Raw genomic sequence first — 20,574 nt, forward strand, 5'->3', positions numbered from 1 at the left:
AAGAAAACCTGATGGAGTCTGCAAAAGACCTGAGACTGGGACGGAGATTTGTCTTCCAACAAGACAATGATCCAAAACATAAAGCAAAATCTACAATGGAATGGTTCAAAAATAAACATATCCAGGTGTTAGAATGGCCAAGTCAAAGTCCAGACCTGAATCCAATCGAGAATCTGTGGAAAGAACTGAAAACTGCTGTTCACAAATGCTCTCCATCCAACCTCACTGAGCTCGAGCTGTTTTGCAAGGAGGAATGGGAAAAAATGTCAGTCTCTCGATGTGCAAAACTGATAGAGACATACCCCAAGCGACTTACAGCTGTAATCGCAGCAAAAGGTGGCGCTACAAAGTATTAACTTAAGGGGGCTGAATAATTTTGCACGCCCAATTTTTCAGTTTTTGATTTGTTAAAAAAGTTTGAAATATCCAATAAATGTCGTTCCACTTCATGATTGTGTCCCACTTGTTGTTGATTCTTCACAAAAAATACAGTTTTATATCTTTATGTTTGAAGCCTGAAATGTGGCAAAAGGTCGCAAAGTTCCAGGGGGCCGAATACTTTCGCAAGGCACTGTACATATGAGATGAGTAATGCAAGATATGTAAACGTTATTAAAGTGGCCTCATTGATGCATTAATGTGTGTGTAATAGAATAAATTAGGCAAAAACGAATGTAGACATTAATAAATGCATTTCTTTAGCTTCCAAAATATTTTTCTCAATGGTGGGGGTCCAAGATGGAGGCATGGTGGCTTCAAAACAGCGCCCCTATCAGTCATCTAGTGTTTGTGTATGTGATCATCTGACCAAAAGTCAGAGACACCACTATGATGACACACCAAATGTGTTTGATGAATCCTTTTGGTCTTCTTCTAATGTCTCTTAATGGTAATCTAAAAGTAACTGAAAGTAGCCTAATTAGATTAAGTTACTGAGTTTGGGTAATCAAAAATTACGTTATTGATTACAATGTTGGACAGGTAACAAGTAACTAACGGATTACATTTAGAAAGTTACCTACCCAACCTTGCCTTTAGGGTACTTTTTTTAAACCACATCACACAATAGGCTACATCTCCAGTGTACTGTGCAGTAGGCCTATTTGCAAATTGCACGCAACATATCCAAGAAATTGGATTGTACTAGACTAATCAGTGGATTGATTCAGGGCCACAACAGGCACCTTTTATAGTCTACAGGAATATTGATGTGGTTTAAAAAATGTAAAAGTATGTGAGGGCTTGCCATGGTGTATGTCGCGTATCTCTAGCTCCCCTGTAGGCTTGGGTAACCAAAGAGCATTGAAATAAAGGGAGCCGTCGAACTAGTCTGGCTACTACTCTCTCTCCGGTACGGAAACCGGTTGCTGTCAGAATACGGCACAACCTAATTATTTAATTTCAAGGGAGACAAATTTACTTTAAATTCGGGAGTTCGTAAAGCCTACTACACAGGTGAAGAAGTAGAAAGTTGTGACACGACCAACCTCACATCAGAGCGGCGCCCGAGATTATCGTGAATTTATTTGGGTGAGTAGTTTTAACTATAACCACCGCCTACAGACCTTTTTCCTCAAACCCAAAATCCGTTTATTTGAATAGGCCTATTTATGAGGAGCCATTTCCCTCTTGTCTGTCTGTTGGTTCCAACTGATGGAGATCAAGCGACGTTGGCTATTTCTTTTGTTATTTAGGGATGTGTAATGTCATATTGTATACAAAACCCATGGACGCAGCAGTTACAATGCCACAAATTACGCATCAACTTTTCCATTGTCACTTGTTGCAGGCTTGAATGGATGATGCCACGTTAGACTCTTTCACACACAAGTGGCCAAAGCATCCCCTTCTTCATGTAAATTCTCACTATTGTTTGATATAAATAACCCACTTCTCATTCATGCAGCATCTCTCAATCTCTCTCTCTCCGTCTCTTTCTCTCTTTTTCTAGTTGTCTTGTGGAACATAGATTTGGTGATACCCTATCTGTGTCCTAATCTCTGGGGCTATACAGATGCCATATCTTAATTTGATCATCATGTTGTTGCAGGAATGTTCCTGGACAACAGGAAATGCAAACATGTAGTGTATTCAATGCTTAGAAAAGCTTCTAAAGTTTGTAATTTCCACTTAAACATTTCAGACTTTATTTGCCTTAATGGAAAATGTAATCAACCACAGAAGGTTGGTTGAAACTTAATTGGGGAGGACAGGCTCGTGGTAATGGCTTGAGTGGAATTAGTGGAATGGTATCAAATAGATCAAACACATGGTTTCCATGTGTTTGATGCCATTCCATTTGCTTCGTTCCAGACATTATTATTAGCCGTCCTCCCCTCAGCAGCCTCCTGTGGTATCAACCCCTACATAAAAAATATCCATTGATTATAATCCACATAAAATTCACATTTCCTGTTGCTCCAGGATTATTTTCCTGTTGTGTGAAACTGGCTCAAATTAAGATACAGCATCTGTATATGTTTTCCATTTGGACGGTCAGTCCTTGACAATGGATGTACTGGAGTAGACGTTTTAATAGTGTTACAGTAGTCTAGTGGACCAGAATGGGTCATGCATATGATATGCAGTCAAATACACATGCACATATGTAACAGTATAAGTTTAGACCGTCCCCTCGCCCATACCCGGGCGCGAACCAGGGACCTTCTGCACACATCAACAGTCACCCTCGAAGCATCGTTACCCATCGCTCCACAAAAGCTGCGGCCCTTGCAGAGCAAGGGGAACTACTACTTCAAGGTCTCAGAGCAAGTGACGTCACCGATTGAAACGCTATTTAGCGCACACTGCTAACTAAGCTAGCCATTTCACATCCGTTACACATACACATACAGAGTCACACGCACACAGTCACAAGTTCACACACAAATTAACTTTAAGGCACACCTGTTAATTGAAATGCATTACGGGTGACTACCTCAAAACTATGAAATAACACATATGGAATCATGTAATAACCAAAAAACCAAATCAAAATATATTTTACATTTGAGATAATTCAAAGTAGCCGCCCATTGCCTTGATGACAGCTTTGCACACTCTAGGGATTCTCTCAAACAGCTTCACCTTGAATGCTTTTCAAACAGTCTTGAAGGAGTTCCCACAAATGCTGAGCACTTGTTGGCTGTTTTTCCTTCACTCTGCGGTCCAACTCATCCCAAACCATCTCAATTGGGTTGAGGTCAGGTGTTTGTGGAGGTCATCTGATGCAGCACTCCATCACTCTCCTTGGTCAAATAGCCCGTATACAGCCTGGAGGCGTGTTTTGGGTCATTGTCCTGTTGAAAAATAAATGATAGTCCCACTACGCGTAAACCAGATGGGATGGCATATCGCTGCAGAATGCTGTGGGAACCATGCTGGTTAAGTGTGCCTTGAATTCTAAATAAATCAGACTGTCACCAGCAAAGCACCCCCACACCAGCACACCTCCTCCTCCATGCTTCACGGTGGGAACCACACATGGGGAGAGCATCCGTTCATCTACACTGTCTCGCAAAGACATGGCAGTTGGAACCGGAAATCTCAAATTTGGACTCACCAGACCAAGGACAGATTTCCACCCGCCTAATGTCCATTGCTCGTGTTTCTTGGTCCGAGAAAGTATCTTCTTATTATTGGTGTCCTTTAGTAGTGGTTTCTTTGCAGCCAATTCGACCATGAAGGCCTGATTCACGCAGTCTCCTCTGAACAGTTGATGTCTGATACTTGAACTCTGTGAAGCATTTATTTGGGCTGCAATCTGAGGTGCATTTAACTCTAATGAACTTATCCTCTGCAGCAGAGGTAACTCTGGGTCTTCCTTTCATGTGACAGTCCTCATGAGGGCCAGTTTCATCATAGCGCTTGATGGTTATTGCGACTGCACTTGAAGAAACTTTCAAAGTTCTTGAAGTTTTCCCGATTGACTGACCTTCATGTCTTAAAGTAATGTTGGTCTGGGGGAGGACAGAGCTCAGAATAGAAGTGTGTCACAAAACAAACAACACTTCCCAATGATAGGGAAGAACTGAACTAGATAGTGTGTGATAATGACATGCAGGTGTGTGAACAGGTGATCAGAATCCAGGTGCTTGGGATCTGGAGAGTGAGCTGCGTTCAGGAGATCTAGGTGTTTGAGAGTGTGAGCTGGAAAGTGGGCTGGAAAGTGAGCTGCATTCAGGCGATCTACGTGTTTGAGAGTGTGAGTTGGAAGCAGACGTTTCAACATGTCACATATCCTGCCATTGTCTTGCAACAAAGACACAAAAACCCTGTCATCACAGACTCTTCTCTTTTCAAACTAGCACACATACAGACACGTTGTCATTTCACACATGCATGCATGCACACCACACAGACACACACATCCTGTTTTTTTTACCATATTTTTCCCAATTTGCATCAATGCATATTGTCAGAAAGACATTTAGACAGATAAACGCACAGGTGCGAGCTCACACACACACAACACGCAGATACACACACATAGACAGAAAAGCCCATAGCTGCAGGAAGGTGTTTGGGGGTGCTGAATTACAGGCCATATTCTCACTGGGCTAAAGGCCAGAGTTAACGGGACACGGACATGGACGCATACAAGAAAGGCCGATATGACCTCAGACGAGACATCAAACATGCAAAAGAACAATATAGTAGGAATCCTATTACACCGGCTCCAACTCTCCTTTTATGTGGCAGGGCTCGCAGACGATAATGGATTACAAAAGGAAATCCAGGAATGAGTTGCCCAGTGATGCAGAACTCACAAACAAGCAAAATGCCTTTTATGCTCGCTTTGAGGGAATATAACATGGTGCCTTGCATGAAAGCCCCTGTTTTTAGGATTACTGTGTGATCTTGCACTCCATGGCCCATGTGAGCACGGGGTTAACAATCACAAGGCCGCCTGCCAGACATAATACCAGGGCGCGTTCTCCAATCATGCACAGACCAGCTGGCAAGCGTCTTCACAGACATTTTTAATATCTCTTTATCCCATTCTGTCATCCCAACATGTTTCGAGCTGACCACCATTGCCTAAATGACTGTAATTATGAAGTGCTTTGAAAGGCTGGTCATGACACACATCAACAACATAATCCCAGACTCCCTAGACCCGCTCCAATTTGTATACTGCCCCAACAGATCCACAGAAGACACAATCTCAATTGCACTTCACACTGACCTCTCCCACCTGGACAAAGGGGGAAATAACTACATGAGAATGCTGTTCCTAGACTACAGCTCAGCCTTCAACACCATAGTCCCCTCCAAGCTCATCACCAAGTTAGGGACCCTGGAACTGAACCTGTCCCTCTGCAACTGGATCCTGGACTTCCTGACGTGCCGGCACCAGGTTGTGAGGGTAGGCAACAACACCTTTGCCACGATCTGATACTGATACTCCCTGTATATAGCTCCACATTGATCTGATACTGATACTGGTAATCCCTGTATATAGCTCCACATTGATCTGATACTGATACTCCCTGTATATAGCTCCACATTGATCTGATACTGATACTGGTACTCCCTGTATATAGCTCCACATTGATCTGATACTGATACTCCCTGTATATAGCTCCACATTGATATGGTACTGGTACTCCCTGTATATAGCTCCACATTGATCTGATACTGATACTCCCTGTATATAGCTCCACATTGATCTGATACTGATACTCCCTGTATATAGCTCCACATTGATTTGGTACTGGTACTCCCTGTATATAGCTCCACATTGATCTGATACTGATACTGATACTCCCTGTATATAGCTCCACATTGATCTGATACTGATACTCCCTGTATATAGCTCCACATTGATATGGTACTGGTACTCCCTGTATATAGCTCCACATTGATCTGATACTGATATTGATACTCCCTGTATATAGCTCCACATTGATCTGATACTGATACTGATACTCCCTGTATATAGCTCCACATTGATCTGATACTGATACTCCCTGTATATAGCTCCACATTGATCTGATACTGATACTCCCTGTATATAGCTCCACATTGATCTGATACTGATACTGGTACTCCCTGTATATAGCTCCACATTGATATGGTACTGGTACTCCCTGTATATAGCTCCACATTGATCTGATATTGATACTGATACTCCCTGTATAAAGCTCCAAATTGATCTGGTACTGGTACTCCCTGTATATAGCTCCACATTGATCTGGTACTGGTACTCCCTGTATATAGCTCCACATTGATCTGGTACTGATACTCACTGTATATAGCTCCACATTGATCTGATACTGGTACTTCCTGTATATACCTCCACATTGATCTGGTACTGGTACTCCCTGTATATAGCTCCACATTGATCTGATACTGGTACTTCCTGTATATAGCTCCACATTGATCTGGTACTGGTACTCCCTGTATATAGCTCCACATTGATCTGATACTGGTACTTCCTGTATATAGCTCCACATTGATCTGGTACTGGTACTCCCTGTATATAGCTCCACATTGATCTGGTACTGGTACTCCCTGTATATAGCTCCACATTGATCTGATACTGATACTCCCTGTATATAGCTCCACATTGATCTGGTACTGGTACTCCCTGTATATAGCTCCACATTGATCTGATACTGGTACTCCCTGTATATAGCTCCACATTGATCTGGTACTGGTACTCCCTGTATATAGCTCCACATTGATCTGATACTGGTACTCCCTGTATATAGCTCCACATTGATCTGGTACTGGTACTCCCTGTATATAGCTCCACATTGATCTGATACTGGTACTTCCTGTATATAGCTCCACATTGATCTGGTACTGGTACTCCCTGTATATAGCTCCACATTGATCTGGTACTGGTACTCCCTGTATATAGCTCCACATTGATCTGATACTGGTACTTCCTGTATATAGCTCCACATTGATCTGGTACTGGTACTCCCTGTATATAGCTCCACATTGATCTGATACTGGTACTTCCTGTATATAGCTCCACATTGATCTGGTACTGGTACTCCCTGTATATAGCTCCACATTGATCTGGTACTGGTACTCCCTGTATATAGCTCCACATTGATCTGATACTGATACTCCCTGTATATAGCTCCACATTGATCTGATACTGGTACTCCCTGTATATAGCTCCACATTGATCTGGTACTGGTACTCCATGTATATAGCTCCACATTGATCTGATACTGGTACTTCCTGTATATAGCTCCACATTGATCTGGTACTGGTACTCCCTGTATATAGCTCCACATTGATCTGGTACTGGTACTCCCTGTATATAGCTCCACATTGATCTGATACTGGTACTTCCTGTATATAGCTCCACATTGATCTGGTACTGGTACTCCCTGTATATAGCTCCACATTGATCTGATACTGGTACTTCCTGTATATAGCTCCACATTGATCTGGTACTGGTACTCCCTGTATATAGCTCCACATTGATCTGGTACTGGTACTCCCTGTATATAGCTCCACATTGATCTGATACTGATACTCCCTGTATATAGCTCCACATTGATCTGGTACTGGTACTCCCTGTATATAGCTCCACATTGATCTGATACTGGTACTCCCTGTATATAGCTCCACATTGATCTGGTACTGGTACTCCCTGTATATAGCTCCAAATTGATCTGGTACTGGTACTCCCTGTATATAGCTCCACATTGATCTGATACTGGTACTTCCTGTATATAGCTCCACATTGATCTGGTACTGGTACTCCCTGTATATAGCTCCACATTGATCTGGTACTGATACTCACTGTATATAGCTCCACATTGATCTGATACTGGTACTTCCTGTATATACCTCCACATTGATCTGGTACTGGTACTCCCTGTATATAGCTCCACATTGATCTGATACTGGTACTTCCTGTATATAGCTCCACATTGATCTGGTACTGGTACTCCCTGTATATAGCTCCACATTGATCTGATACTGGTACTTCCTGTATATAGCTCCACATTGATCTGGTACTGGTACTCCCTGTATATAGCTCCACATTGATCTGGTACTGGTACTCCCTGTATATAGCTCCACATTGATCTGATACTGATACTCCCTGTATATAGCTCCACATTGATCTGGTACTGGTACTCCCTGTATATAGCTCCACATTGATCTGATACTGGTACTCCCTGTATATAGCTCCACATTGATCTGGTACTGGTACTCCCTGTATATAGCTCCACATTGATCTGATACTGGTACTCCCTGTATATAGCTCCACATTGATCTGGTACTGGTACTCCCTGTATATAGCTCCACATTGATCTGATACTGGTACTTCCTGTATATAGCTCCACATTGATCTGGTACTGGTACTCCCTGTATATAGCTCCACATTGATCTGGTACTGGTACTCCCTGTATATAGCTCCACATTGATCTGATACTGGTACTTCCTGTATATAGCTCCACATTGATCTGGTACTGGTACTCCCTGTATATAGCTCCACATTGATCTGATACTGGTACTTCCTGTATATAGCTCCACATTGATCTGGTACTGGTACTCCCTGTATATAGCTCCACATTGATCTGGTACTGGTACTCCCTGTATATAGCTCCACATTGATCTGATACTGATACTCCCTGTATATAGCTCCACATTGATCTGGTACTGGTACTCCCTGTATATAGCTCCACATTGATCTGATACTGGTACTCCCTGTATATAGCTCCACATTGATCTGGTACTGGTACTCCCTGTATATAGCTCCACATTGATCTGATACTGGTACTCCCTGTATATAGCTCCACATTGATCTGGTACTGGTACTCCCTGTATATAGCTCCACATTGATCTGATACTGGTACTTCCTGTATATAGCTCCACATTGATCTGGTACTGGTACTCCCTGTATATAGCTCCACATTGATCTGGTACTGGTACTCCCTGTATATAGCTCCACATTGATCTGGTACTGGTACTCCCTGTATATAGCTCCACATTGATCTGATACTGATACTCCCTGTATATAGCTCCACATTGATCTGGTACTGGTACTCCCTGTATATAGCTCCACATTGATCTGATACTGGTACTCCCTGTATATAGCTCCACATTGATCTGGTACTGGTACTCCCTGTATATAGCTCCACATTGATCTGATACTGGTACTCCCTGTATATAGCTCCATTCTTGTGTATTTTCATTTCTTCCTCTTGTGTTACTCTTTAGTTATTATTAATATCTTTAAACTCTGCATCGTTGGGAAGGGCTCATAAACAAGTATTTCACGGGAAAGTCTACACCAGTTGTATTCAGCACATGTGACAAATACAATTTGATATGTAGTGATAGAACTTGCCATGACTGAGTGTGAGGAGTACATTGATTTATTATCCGACTATTGATTGGAACCTGTTATCATGCCATGCATCACTCAGACACAGTAGAAACCCCTAGACCCTGCATACAGGTCACATACTGTACATGCACAGGGCATATGGACACACCTCTTTGTCTTTCTCTTTTTCACAGAAGTATTCTCATCTGTGTTGTGGTTAAGCAGAACACTTTGGCCCCTGGCTAGTTAGTGTGTGTGTGCTGACAGCACATTGGGGCGTTCACTGATAAATGAATGTTATTTCCGGTGACATGTAAATATTTACAGATACAGAGCATGCCTTTGTGCTCCAGCATCAGCAGGGAAGGATGTGTGTTGGTGGTTGGGTGGTTGTGTGTAAAGAATAATTATTTGGTTTTCGTTGCTAAATTAACAAGCCATAGTGGAACATTTGTTCAGCATTCATTAAGGTGACGTAATAACATCTCTATTAACCACTACCATTCATAAACAACTTCCATACCTCATGCAAGGTGATGTCATCAAACATATACACACACACACACACACACAGCAGAAAATGTCTGTTCTATATAAAACATCCGGATAAGGGCGCAGTCAGTGCCTGCTTTTGTTCCAAGTTATCAGTGTTCATGCAGGACTGACCATCAAACACACACATGAAATGCAACGAAGAGGTGTAGTTGTCTATTGACCGTTTTTTTTCCTTCCAATCGCTTTGGTGATCTTTTCACAAATATATGGTGAATTTTCTAAACTCTTAGTAAAAAACTCCAAACTGGTAAGACTTGTAAACAGCAACATCTTATATTCAAAACCTTATATTTTGTATTAATTTAGTTTGTAGACTTTCACCACACAACCATTGATCCAAAATATAATTCTACTGTAAAATACCATGAGAACCTTCATTTAATCACCAAAACGCATCATGATATCTTCTCAATGTAGTTGTTTTGACTAACAGTTAATCTAATAGAAATAAATGCAAGATGCAAAATTGTCCTTTGAATGTAATAGGCTACAGTACTGTCAATGACAGTATATTTGTCACGAACATCGTCAGGGAAATGACTGGACCAAGGTGCAGTGTGGTGAGCGTATATTTTCCTTTATTAAGAATGTCGCCAACAAAACAAGAAACGAACGTGCAGCTTCCTAGGGCTATACAGGCCACTAACACAGACAACTACCCACAACTAAGGTGGCAAAACAGGCTGCCTAAGTATGATTCCCAATCAGAGACAGCGATAGACAGCTGCCTCTGATTGGGAACCACACTCGGCCAAACACACAGAAATACAAAACATAGAATGCCCACCCCACATCACACCCTGACCTAACCAAATAGAGAAATAAAAAGGCTCTCTAAGGTCAGGGCGTGACAATATTACACTGTTTTCACATTAGGCAATAAACTGGCACTACCCATAAACATTTACTGAAAATGTCCTTGATTTCTATCCCATTTGCGATCAAATTGCTATAGCGTGATTTAAAATTAAAGGCACTGTTCCCGCATTCGGGGAGACTGTAAACGCTGCATATGTCGCCTCAATCAGAAATTACCTATCAATTTCAATCGCGCTATAGCGCTGAACTTTTGCAATACAAATTGAATTGTGGCCTAGATTTCAATCGTGCTACAATGCAAATCTTCAGCACTTGATATTGAATCAAGTCAATTGAAAAAGTACTTAAGAGTTGTGAAACAACTGCCTTTTTGAGGATCTGTTTTGAGTTGTGTACTAACCGTTGTGACATACTTGTGAAAATCTCATCAAAGTGATTGAAAAAACTGTAACGTGATACAAATCATGGGGGTTGGCTGTTTTCTTGTGTGCATAGTTGCGCAATATATGGATGATGATAAATACATTTATTTTAAATCGCTGCACACCCCCCTCCCCCTATGCCAACCCAAAACATCTGCCAGCGACCATGGTTGTGTGGGTTGGTGTGCGTGTGTGTGCCTTTTTTCAATTTATGTCCATGTTTGTTTCCATTAGTTTATCTGCTGTTATACGCTTGTCATAATTATATCTACACACAGAGTACTGTTTATTGTCCTGGCATTCTTCCATGGTTCCTGATGCTGTCTGGTTACTTACTTGCTTCTATATTTGAAATACATTTTAGTTTACCTTCCAAATCTGTTCTGTCATCCCTCTTTCTTCCCTCACTTCTACAGAGTGCAGTAGCTCTGGAAAACAACCAGAAAAATAGTGTGAGGAGGGGAAGAGGGAAAAAGAGCAAGACCATGGCTCAGATTAAGCTGCAGAATGTGGAGGACTACTATGAGATTGGAGAGGTGCTTGGCAGGTGAGTGAGAAGGTTTGGAGTAGAGAATGGAACAGCGCTAGACATGAATTGATGTTCATTTGAATTTCACTTAATTTACATATAATGCTAGGAATACACTGCTAAGTAAATAGTACTAGAAAGGTGCAATGCCCCTCTCTCAGTTACTCACTCTAATCTCACATTCAAACTAGCTTTAGGCCTATTAGCATCACAGGAGTAGTTCAGCGTAATATAGAGCACAATGCAAACGTTTCCTACGATATCATCCCTCTCTGCCCCCCTCTAGTGGTCACTTTGGGCAAGTGCGTGCGGTGCTGGAGCGGGCGTCCAAGGTCCACTGGGCGGGGAAGTTCCTGAAGCTGCGTCGGAGCGCCAGTAGCCGCCTGGGCCTGGAGAGGAAGAGTGTGGAGAAGGAGGTGGAGATACTGCAGAGCCTGCAGCACGCCAACGTCATGGCCCTCAGGGATGTGTTTGAGAGTCGCGCCGAGGTGGTGCTCATCGTGGAGCTGTGAGTCAAGTGGGGACAGATGGAGGGAGGGGGAGACCTCTATCTGTCTGTCTTCCCCCTCAGCCCACAGCAGGTGGGATGGAAATAGTTGCGTGGAGCACCACTCTCACTCCCACCTGTTTAATGGGAACACAATGAGAAGCACTTGGTCCCGTCAGCCCATCTAATCCTCCTGTCATTACTAGCATTGATCTAATAGTCCAGGCCAGACAGACAACTCAAAACTTGTTAATATAACTGAACAATAGCCCCCCCCCCAAATACAGACACACTCACAACTGCAACCAAACAAACTGGTGCTGCACTCCAGGAAACAAGAGCGCATGAATATAAGATCTTGAAGCAAACTTTTAGGCTGATTCACTTTCGAGTAACTTTAATAGGAATGAGATGCCATTTTCATAACTTGGTCTGGTCGACAGATGTAGGATCTTAATTTGAGCCAGTGTGCTACAGCAGGGAAATAATCCTGCAGCAACAAGAAATGTGAATTATTTTGGAATTATTAATGGACATTTGTGTAGGGGTTGATACATTATTCCTAAGGGAAAATCAAGTCTGAAATTTCAAAATAGAAAATACAAACTTCAGAAGCCTTTTAAACCTCAAATATATTACAAGTTTTAAATGTCTCCTGCAACAGAGTGATCAAATTAAGATCCTACATCTGTATGTGATGAAGATATTCTCCTGACAAACTTACATCTACTTAATTCTATCTACTTTTTTTTTGACCACTTCTTTCTCACTGCCCCCCCCCCCCCCCCTCTCTCTGCTCTAGTATCAGTGGTGGGGAGCTGTTTGATTTCATAGCAGAGAAGGAGAGCCTGTCTGAGGAGGAGGCCATAGAGTTCTTGAAGCAGATCCTCATGGGAGTGGGCTTTATGCACACTAAGAACATTGCCCACTTTGACCTCAAGGTGAGACACACAGGAATAGAAATAGAGCTGATAGAAAGCAGTGCTTCCCCCGTACCATGAATTAGGTGGGACTGCCTCCCGTTTCCTGACTCTGTTGCCCCTTGCCTAAACCCATTTGGGCTGTTTTTCATTCCATCAGGATTTGGCATTGTGTGTGTAACATTCTCTGTTTTCCATTTAGCCAGAGAACATCATGCTGGCTGACAGGACGATGCCACACTCCCACATCAAGATCATTGACTTTGGACTGGCCCATCGCCTCAAACAGGGGGAGGAGTACAGGAGCCTATCTGGGACCCCACAGTACATCGGTAAGTGGAACATTCCCCATTTACGGTCTGTGTTTGTTTGGTGGAAATTGTGTCAGTCAGTATGTGTCTCATGTTGTGTGAGCATTTTGTTAGTGTGTGATTATGGTGTGTATGTTTGATGTGTGTACAGTGTGTCTTCCTGTCTGTTTTAGTTTTTATTTAGCATGAGCCTCTAGAAAGGTGCTGAGGTTTCCATGGAGACAGTTTCCAAGGGGTAGTAGTGTGGTTGTGGACAGGATGTGACATCAGAGCGTGTGGTGGGGCTCTGGGGGTAGTGAGAGAGAGACGTGTGACTAGGTGAGAAGTTTCAACAGGCCAGATATACGTGATGCAACCTGAGTCTCCAACACAAAGAGTGTAACGGAATGATTACTTTAAGAGAGGGCAGGAGGGTTGCATGGGTATTATTGTTGGGCCATGGGTTCTACCATAACCCACTCATTCCCCAACTAGTTGCACATTTTCATGTGTTCTACTGTAAGATTTTAGGATTTATTTATATATTTTTATTTATTTAACTAGGCAAGTGAGTTGAGAACAAATTCTTATTTACAATGACGTCCTTATAGCATTTATTCATTATTATTCATTATTCATCGTTAGAGAATGCCATTATATTGTGCAACAGCAGTGTTAGCATCACCCAGTGTTTCCCGAACACAATGACACAGTGACTGTTGTGACAAAAGGAAGTTACTCTCCTCTATTGTATTCTCAAGTCCTTACAAAAGAGGTCTCTCTCTTTTACTATCAGTTATTTTCCTCTGTTACACACACGCTGTTTTTCTGGATAAGGCTGGATTGTATTATGTGTATCTCATTATCTCTCACTTTCTCTCTCTCTCCCCCTTCTCCCTTTCCATTTTCTTCCCAGCCCCTGAGGTGATTAACTACGAACCCCTGAGCGAGGCAGCCGACATTTGGTAACCATTACTACAATGTTATTCATTAGAAAAACCAAACAAAATGTCCCAGCTGCCTTGACTATCAGGGTAAATTGTTTTGTGCACACAAAGTCACTCATATCTCTCTTCTCTTCTCTCCAGGAGTATTGGTGTGATAACCTACATATTGTGAGTATGCAAAACAAGTGGACAATTTGAAATTTACATACCGTAGCTACCAGTGGAGGTTGGTGGGAAGAGCTATAGGAGGACCGGCTAATTGTAATGTCTGTAATGAAATAAATGGAACGGTATCAAACATGAAACCACGTTTGACTCCCATGCCATTTATTACATTGCAGCCATTACAATGAGCCTGTCCTCATATAGCTCTGCCCACCAGCCTCCTCTGGTAGTTACACATATTCTTTAATACCCCCCTATTCTACAGGTTGAGTGGTTTGTCCCCCTTTCAAGGAGATAATGACGAGGAGACACTAAAGAATATCGTGGGGATGATCTATGAGTTTGAAGAGAACTATTTCACCCAGACCAGCGCCATGGCCAAAGACTTTATTGAGAAACTGCTGGTCAAAGACCCAATGTAAACAAACGATCACTCATTAATTTATTAGTTTAATTGATATGGTTATTGTCTATAACCTCTGTATACTATGCAACAGTCTATTACTTAATGATGTGTGTCCCTCCTACAGAGAGAGAATGACAGCGGATGAATGTCTAGTACACCCTTGGATCAAGGTGAGAGAAGAGAGAATTGTGATTTGATTGGGGTAACTTCAATACATAAACCCAACATAAGCGCATTATTGTGCTGAAGGTTTGAGTTATGAGTATGATTCACACTGAAAAGCTGTGAACTGCATGTCACTTTGGATAAAGCGTCTATTAAAATAGCACGTTAATTCCTTGTTTATCAGCCCCTCACACGCAAACAGGCGGATAACAGAAGTCGATCGTCCATCAACATGAAAAGCTTCAAGAAGTTCAACGCCAAAAGGAAATGGAAGGTGAGGCCCAGTAGTGCATCTCAATACTCCAAAGTAGCTTCCTCTTCTTTTCTCCTACCTTGTATCTGCATTAGTGTGCAGCAGTAGTCCTACAATATTGGTGAGAGGGGGACACCTGCTGGTCTGGACATTGTATTGCATCATATTTGCCTTTTTCTTTCCAAAGTCCTGCTTTTCTGTGGACACCTTCTCTTTCAATGCCCTTTTTAAATCCTCCCCCTCTCTCTCTCTGTAGATGTCATATAACATGGTGTGGGCGTGTAACAGATTATTTCGCCTGCAGTTGCAGTGTAAAAGCAGGTCCCAGGAGGACCCAGAACTGGTAAGAGAGAGCAGAAAGGACTGGGTCTAGACCAGGGGACATGCTGGCTTCTGCCCTGTTCTTAAAGTCTGGCTAAGACCTATATAACTAGCTGTGTGTACCGTCTGGGCAATCAATAACACCAATTTTAATAAATCGTAATACACTAATCATTTATATGCCAGGGAAAGAACAAAAACAGGAAAACTACAATTAAATATTGCACCCATATTTCATCATAATGTTACAATCCCTTTATTTAACTGTTATAAATCCCTTTATTATACTCTCAATATCAACATATCGATGAGGCTGTTGATATGCTTATGTCTGAATATCTCTGCAATTGTCCCCTTGTCAGAGGCAGTGTGAGAGCGACCAGGAGGACATGGAGACCAAGCCTGCTTCTCTCATTCGCCGCAGACTCAGCAGCAGTTCCTAAAGAAGACCACTGGGGTCACTAACACAGCCTCAGACCACCTCTATCCATCCCACCATGGGGAAATGGAGAGAAGCCTTTTGTGAGTGCACCAGTCAACAATAGTCTGAGTTACAGAATGACTGACTATGCCAGTGACAATACGAGCAACGAACCCGTGATGTGCAGGTGCCTAAAGCCAGTGTTAGTCCACAGAGTTGAATCTTAATGTCTCAGACACGGTTCCTGATCAAACCACTGTAGTTTACCAAACTGCTTCTGTTACACTTCACCCCCATTTGACCTAGCATTTGCCTGTGCCTTTTATGTATTTGCCTGTGCCTTTTATGTATTTGCCTGTGCCTTTTATGCATTTGCCTGTGCCTTTTATGCACTTGCCTGTGCCTTTTAAGTTTGACACATTTATTTTCTGAAAATGCCAAAACTTTTGTTTTGGTGCACGGGATAGAGTTTGTCACACTTATAGCTAACCTCGGTTGCAATTATTATGCCTTACAATATTATGTGGTTATTATTTAGCCTCCGCCACATGTTCTGATATTTTTGACTGCTGTATTCCTGTCAAAGGTCAAGACTATTCCAAACTCATTTTTATTGGAGTTTGAGACATTTGCATTTCATACAATTAACTAGAAAAAGTACTTGGTAACTCAAATGTTAATTGAGTGTTTCACATGAAATTAGGGAACTATACAAGCCATACAATTGGAAATAGAAGGCCTGTTTTTCTAATTCTGCCTTTAAGTGGATACATCATTTGTGTCAGAATGTAGATATAAGTTTATACAGAGCTACTGTACTGTACACAGCTACAGCCGTGTTTGATAGTGTTTGGCACTGACATGTAATGTAGTCATAGTGTGTAGGGCCCTTAAAAGCCTTATCAAACTTCATCTTCAATATACTTTATTGAACATTTCAACTATCTTTGGCTTATGTCAAAGGTCAATTTTATAGTCGTTTTTGAAAGGGAAAGCTACTTTATAACCTTGTGTAGGCTTGTTTTTTTTAAAATATGTAATAATGAGAGTTTAATACTGACAACAACCATGTTTTGTGAATTGTGTGATGGTGAATAAGAAAATGTTAGTCTATGATGTTAAAGCTATTACAGTATATACACGTTTGTTACTTTGAAAGCCCACAATTTTTTAAAGACAGCAGACTACTTGCACTGGTTGAGTTATCAGTTTCTGTGGCACATGATGAGGTCAAGATAGTCAGTGAACTGCAACCTGTATCTAGCTTGACCACTGCGAACCTAGAGTTAACATCACAATCATTGTAAAAGTTCATTGTAACAGACAAATGGATTAGAAGAAGTGAGGCCTACAAACTTCAGTCTTTCAGTTATTTTTCTAAATGTTCTAAATTGGTTCCAGGCTGTCAACCTCATATTCTTATGGAAGGGTGGGGAATTGTTACCATTTTCCTCTGGGTTTATACAAGGGTATAGAGGTTTTGAAACGGGGTTGAGTAGTTGGCCCTTCCAAGATGAGCAGGATCCAAGGAGTCAGCAGCATTCTTGGAGAGATTGGGCCAAGGAAATAAAGAGCTTTCACACACTGTAAATTCCTGAATCTGCCCATGCCCTCTCTCCTTCCAATGTGCATCCTACAGAGCACATGCCCGTTGCCATAGAGGACTCACAAACAGACGCACTCGAGCATGCAAGAGAGGTGAGTTTGGAATTAGGCAACCATTAAAATTGAAGTAACGGTGCATAATATAGTAAGTGTTCAAGGTGTTCAGTATATTTGTAATTCGCACGCATGAACACCCACACATACAGTACATAAAGGTGAGAGGAGATGCGCAAACAGCCATGTCTAGCGAAACTGAGTAACAGGCTACAACACTTACGGCTAGCCAAGCATTATCGTGGGAGTGGCGACTCATACACAGAGCGAGACAAACAAAATATCAAACGGGTTTCCTTCTCGATATCAAGTGACACATGACACCTTACCTGTAGACGTTTGAGGAATTCGGATGGTCTGCATTTATTTTTATTAATTGGACAAAGTTAAATGTAAATATATATATATATATCAGGAAGACTGGTAAACCTATAATTAAAACGGCTATTATACTATAGTTTTTCCGACTAAACCGTGGGAAGACGTGAAAAGCACAGGACAATCATTACATCTGCGCGCTGGTTGGAAAGTTGGCTATCGCAGCAGGTGCAGCCACCAAACCGGTGAGTCATTTGCAAGTAATTTATATATATTTTTTACCTGACCATGAACTAAATGTCTATTAAGTCTATGCATGTATACTGAACAAAAAATGAACTCAACATGCAACAATTTCAAAGATTTTACTGAGTTACAGTTCATATAAGGAATCAGTCAATTTAAATAAATGAATTAGTCCCTAATCTATGGATTTCACATGACTGGGAATACAGACGTGCATCTGGTGGTCATTGATACCTTTAAAAAAAAAGTAAGGGCGTAGATCAGAAAACCAGTCAGTATTTGGTGTGACCACCATTTGCCTCATGCAGCAAGGCACATCTGCTTCACATAGAGTTGATCAGGCTGTTGATTGTGGCATGTGGAATGTTGTCCCACTCCTCTTCAATGGCTGTACGAAGTTGTTGGATATTGGTGGGAACTGGAACACGCTGTTGTACCTATCCAGAGCATCCCAAACGTGCTCAATGGGTGACATGTCTGGTGAGTATGCAGGCCACGGAAGAACTGGGACATTTTCAGCTTCCAGGAATTGTGTACAGATCCTTGCGATATGGGGCCATGCATTGTCATGCTGAAACATGAGGTGATGGTGACGGATGAATGGCATGACAATGGGCCCCAAGATCTCGTCACAGTATCTCTCTGCATTCAAATTGCCATTGATAAAATACAATTGTGTTCATTGTCCGTAGCTTATGCCTGCCCATACCATAATCCAACCGCCACCATGGGGCACTCTTTTCACAATGTTGACATCAGCAAACCACTCGCCCACACGACGCCATACATGTGGTCTGCGGTTGTGAGGCCAGTTGGACGTACTGCCAAATTCTCTAAAACAATGTTGGAGGTGGCTTATGATAGAGAAATGAACATTCAAATGTATATCAACAGATGGGTGGACATTCATGCAGTCAGCATGCTCCCTGTGGTATTGTTTTGTGTGACAAAACTGCATATTTAAGAGTGGCCTTTTATTGTCCCCAGCACAAGGTGCACCTTTGTAATGTTCATGCTGTTTAATCAGCTTCTTCAAATGCCACATCTGTCAGGTGGATTGATTATCTTGGCAGGAGAAATGCTCACTAACAGGGATGTAAATAATGTGTGCACAACATTTTAGAGAAATAAGCTTTTTGAACATTTCTGGGAACTTTTATTTCAGCTCATGAAACATGGGACCAGCACTTTACATGTTGTGTTTATATTTTTGTTCAGTGTATTTTCAATGTGTGGTCTAGTTTATTTAGTCATGGGACATTCAAGGCATCCTGCCAGGTTCTCCAATAATTGTGTAGCAGCCTACCAAGGGGACCATACTTTTCTAAAATGGGTTGGAAATTATATTTATTTAATCACCATGCTTCGTTTGACACAATTTAAATATTAAAATTACACCATTATCAGACATGATATCGTCTATCAGTATGATGACTGTATGACGACAGACAGCCTACTGTATTTACAGTATAACCAGGGAAACATTGATTTAAAAAAATCTCAAATTGACAAATGTATTTTAAAGTACAAATTGACTGGGATATATTAGTTTGGTTTATTCAAGTTGTGTTAACAACATTGACAGTAACATGACGTGTTTCTCCCCATCCTTCCCAAAGGACTTCATGGCTCATAAACTCATGTCTGGTTGGTCTGTAAGAAGAAGCTAGGTAATGATTTAAAGGAAGACAAACCTTAAAGGTATATCAAGTGTGTTTGCATACTTTCAAGTTAAGTATTAGGTTGGCCACAGTCTTAGGTTGGCCATAGGTTGTGCCAATTGGTGGCACTGATTGTTGGGATGATGGGAGGATGGGAGGTTTCTTCATGAGCCACAAATGTTTGAAGTAAAAAAAAAGGAGAGTAAAAGGAGGAACAGGGCCAACAGGTATGCTCAAGATAAATAAAAAAAGCTTATATGGACATAAGGTCACATAGACATTTTCAGCATGGTTGTACGTACGTTACCGATAGGCCGAAGCAACCCCAGTTAATAAGCCTAACCTTTAATTAGGCAGATAAGTCATTGACACCATGAATTCAAAGGATGCTGGGTAGTACAACACATTGCACATGTGAAGCAACTGTGTAGAAACATTGGAGTGCATTAGCGCACCCTGAATGTAAAGCTGGATTAAAGAGATACATGTTTGAGGGTTTGAAGAGCGGATGACACATCATTCTTCAGAAAGAAAGATGACATGTATATTTCACCTCCTACTGTTTACATTCCTTGGACAGAGTCCTGTCTATGGTTAGAGATGAGGAATGTGGACGATGGAGGAAGGGGAGTAGAGATCTAAGAGGGGGAGGTGAGGAGAGAGATGGTGTATGGAGAGGGGAGAGA

General features: G+C 41.7%; 1 protein-coding gene across 1 annotated transcript; it reads left to right on the top strand.

Annotated features, from left to right (window-relative positions):
• The first annotated feature begins 1,083 nt into the window (after positions 1-1,083).
• Positions 1,084-17,603, top strand: LOC139380415 (death-associated protein kinase 2-like). Its single transcript, XM_071123074.1, has 12 exons — positions 1,084-1,530; positions 11,517-11,647; positions 11,916-12,137; positions 12,919-13,057; positions 13,239-13,368; positions 14,243-14,291; positions 14,415-14,441; positions 14,704-14,856; positions 14,969-15,014; positions 15,194-15,283; positions 15,519-15,605; positions 15,946-17,603. Exons 2-12 carry the CDS (start codon positions 11,586-11,588, stop codon positions 16,024-16,026), a joined length of 1,086 nt encoding a protein of 361 aa, XP_070979175.1. The 5' UTR covers positions 1,084-1,530; positions 11,517-11,585; the 3' UTR covers positions 16,027-17,603.
• Positions 17,604-20,574: the final 2,971 nt, after the last annotated feature.

This window comes from Oncorhynchus clarkii, chromosome 2, assembly GCF_045791955.1.
Source record: "Oncorhynchus clarkii lewisi isolate Uvic-CL-2024 chromosome 2, UVic_Ocla_1.0, whole genome shotgun sequence".
NCBI classification, from domain to species: Eukaryota; Metazoa; Chordata; class Actinopteri; order Salmoniformes; family Salmonidae; genus Oncorhynchus; species Oncorhynchus clarkii.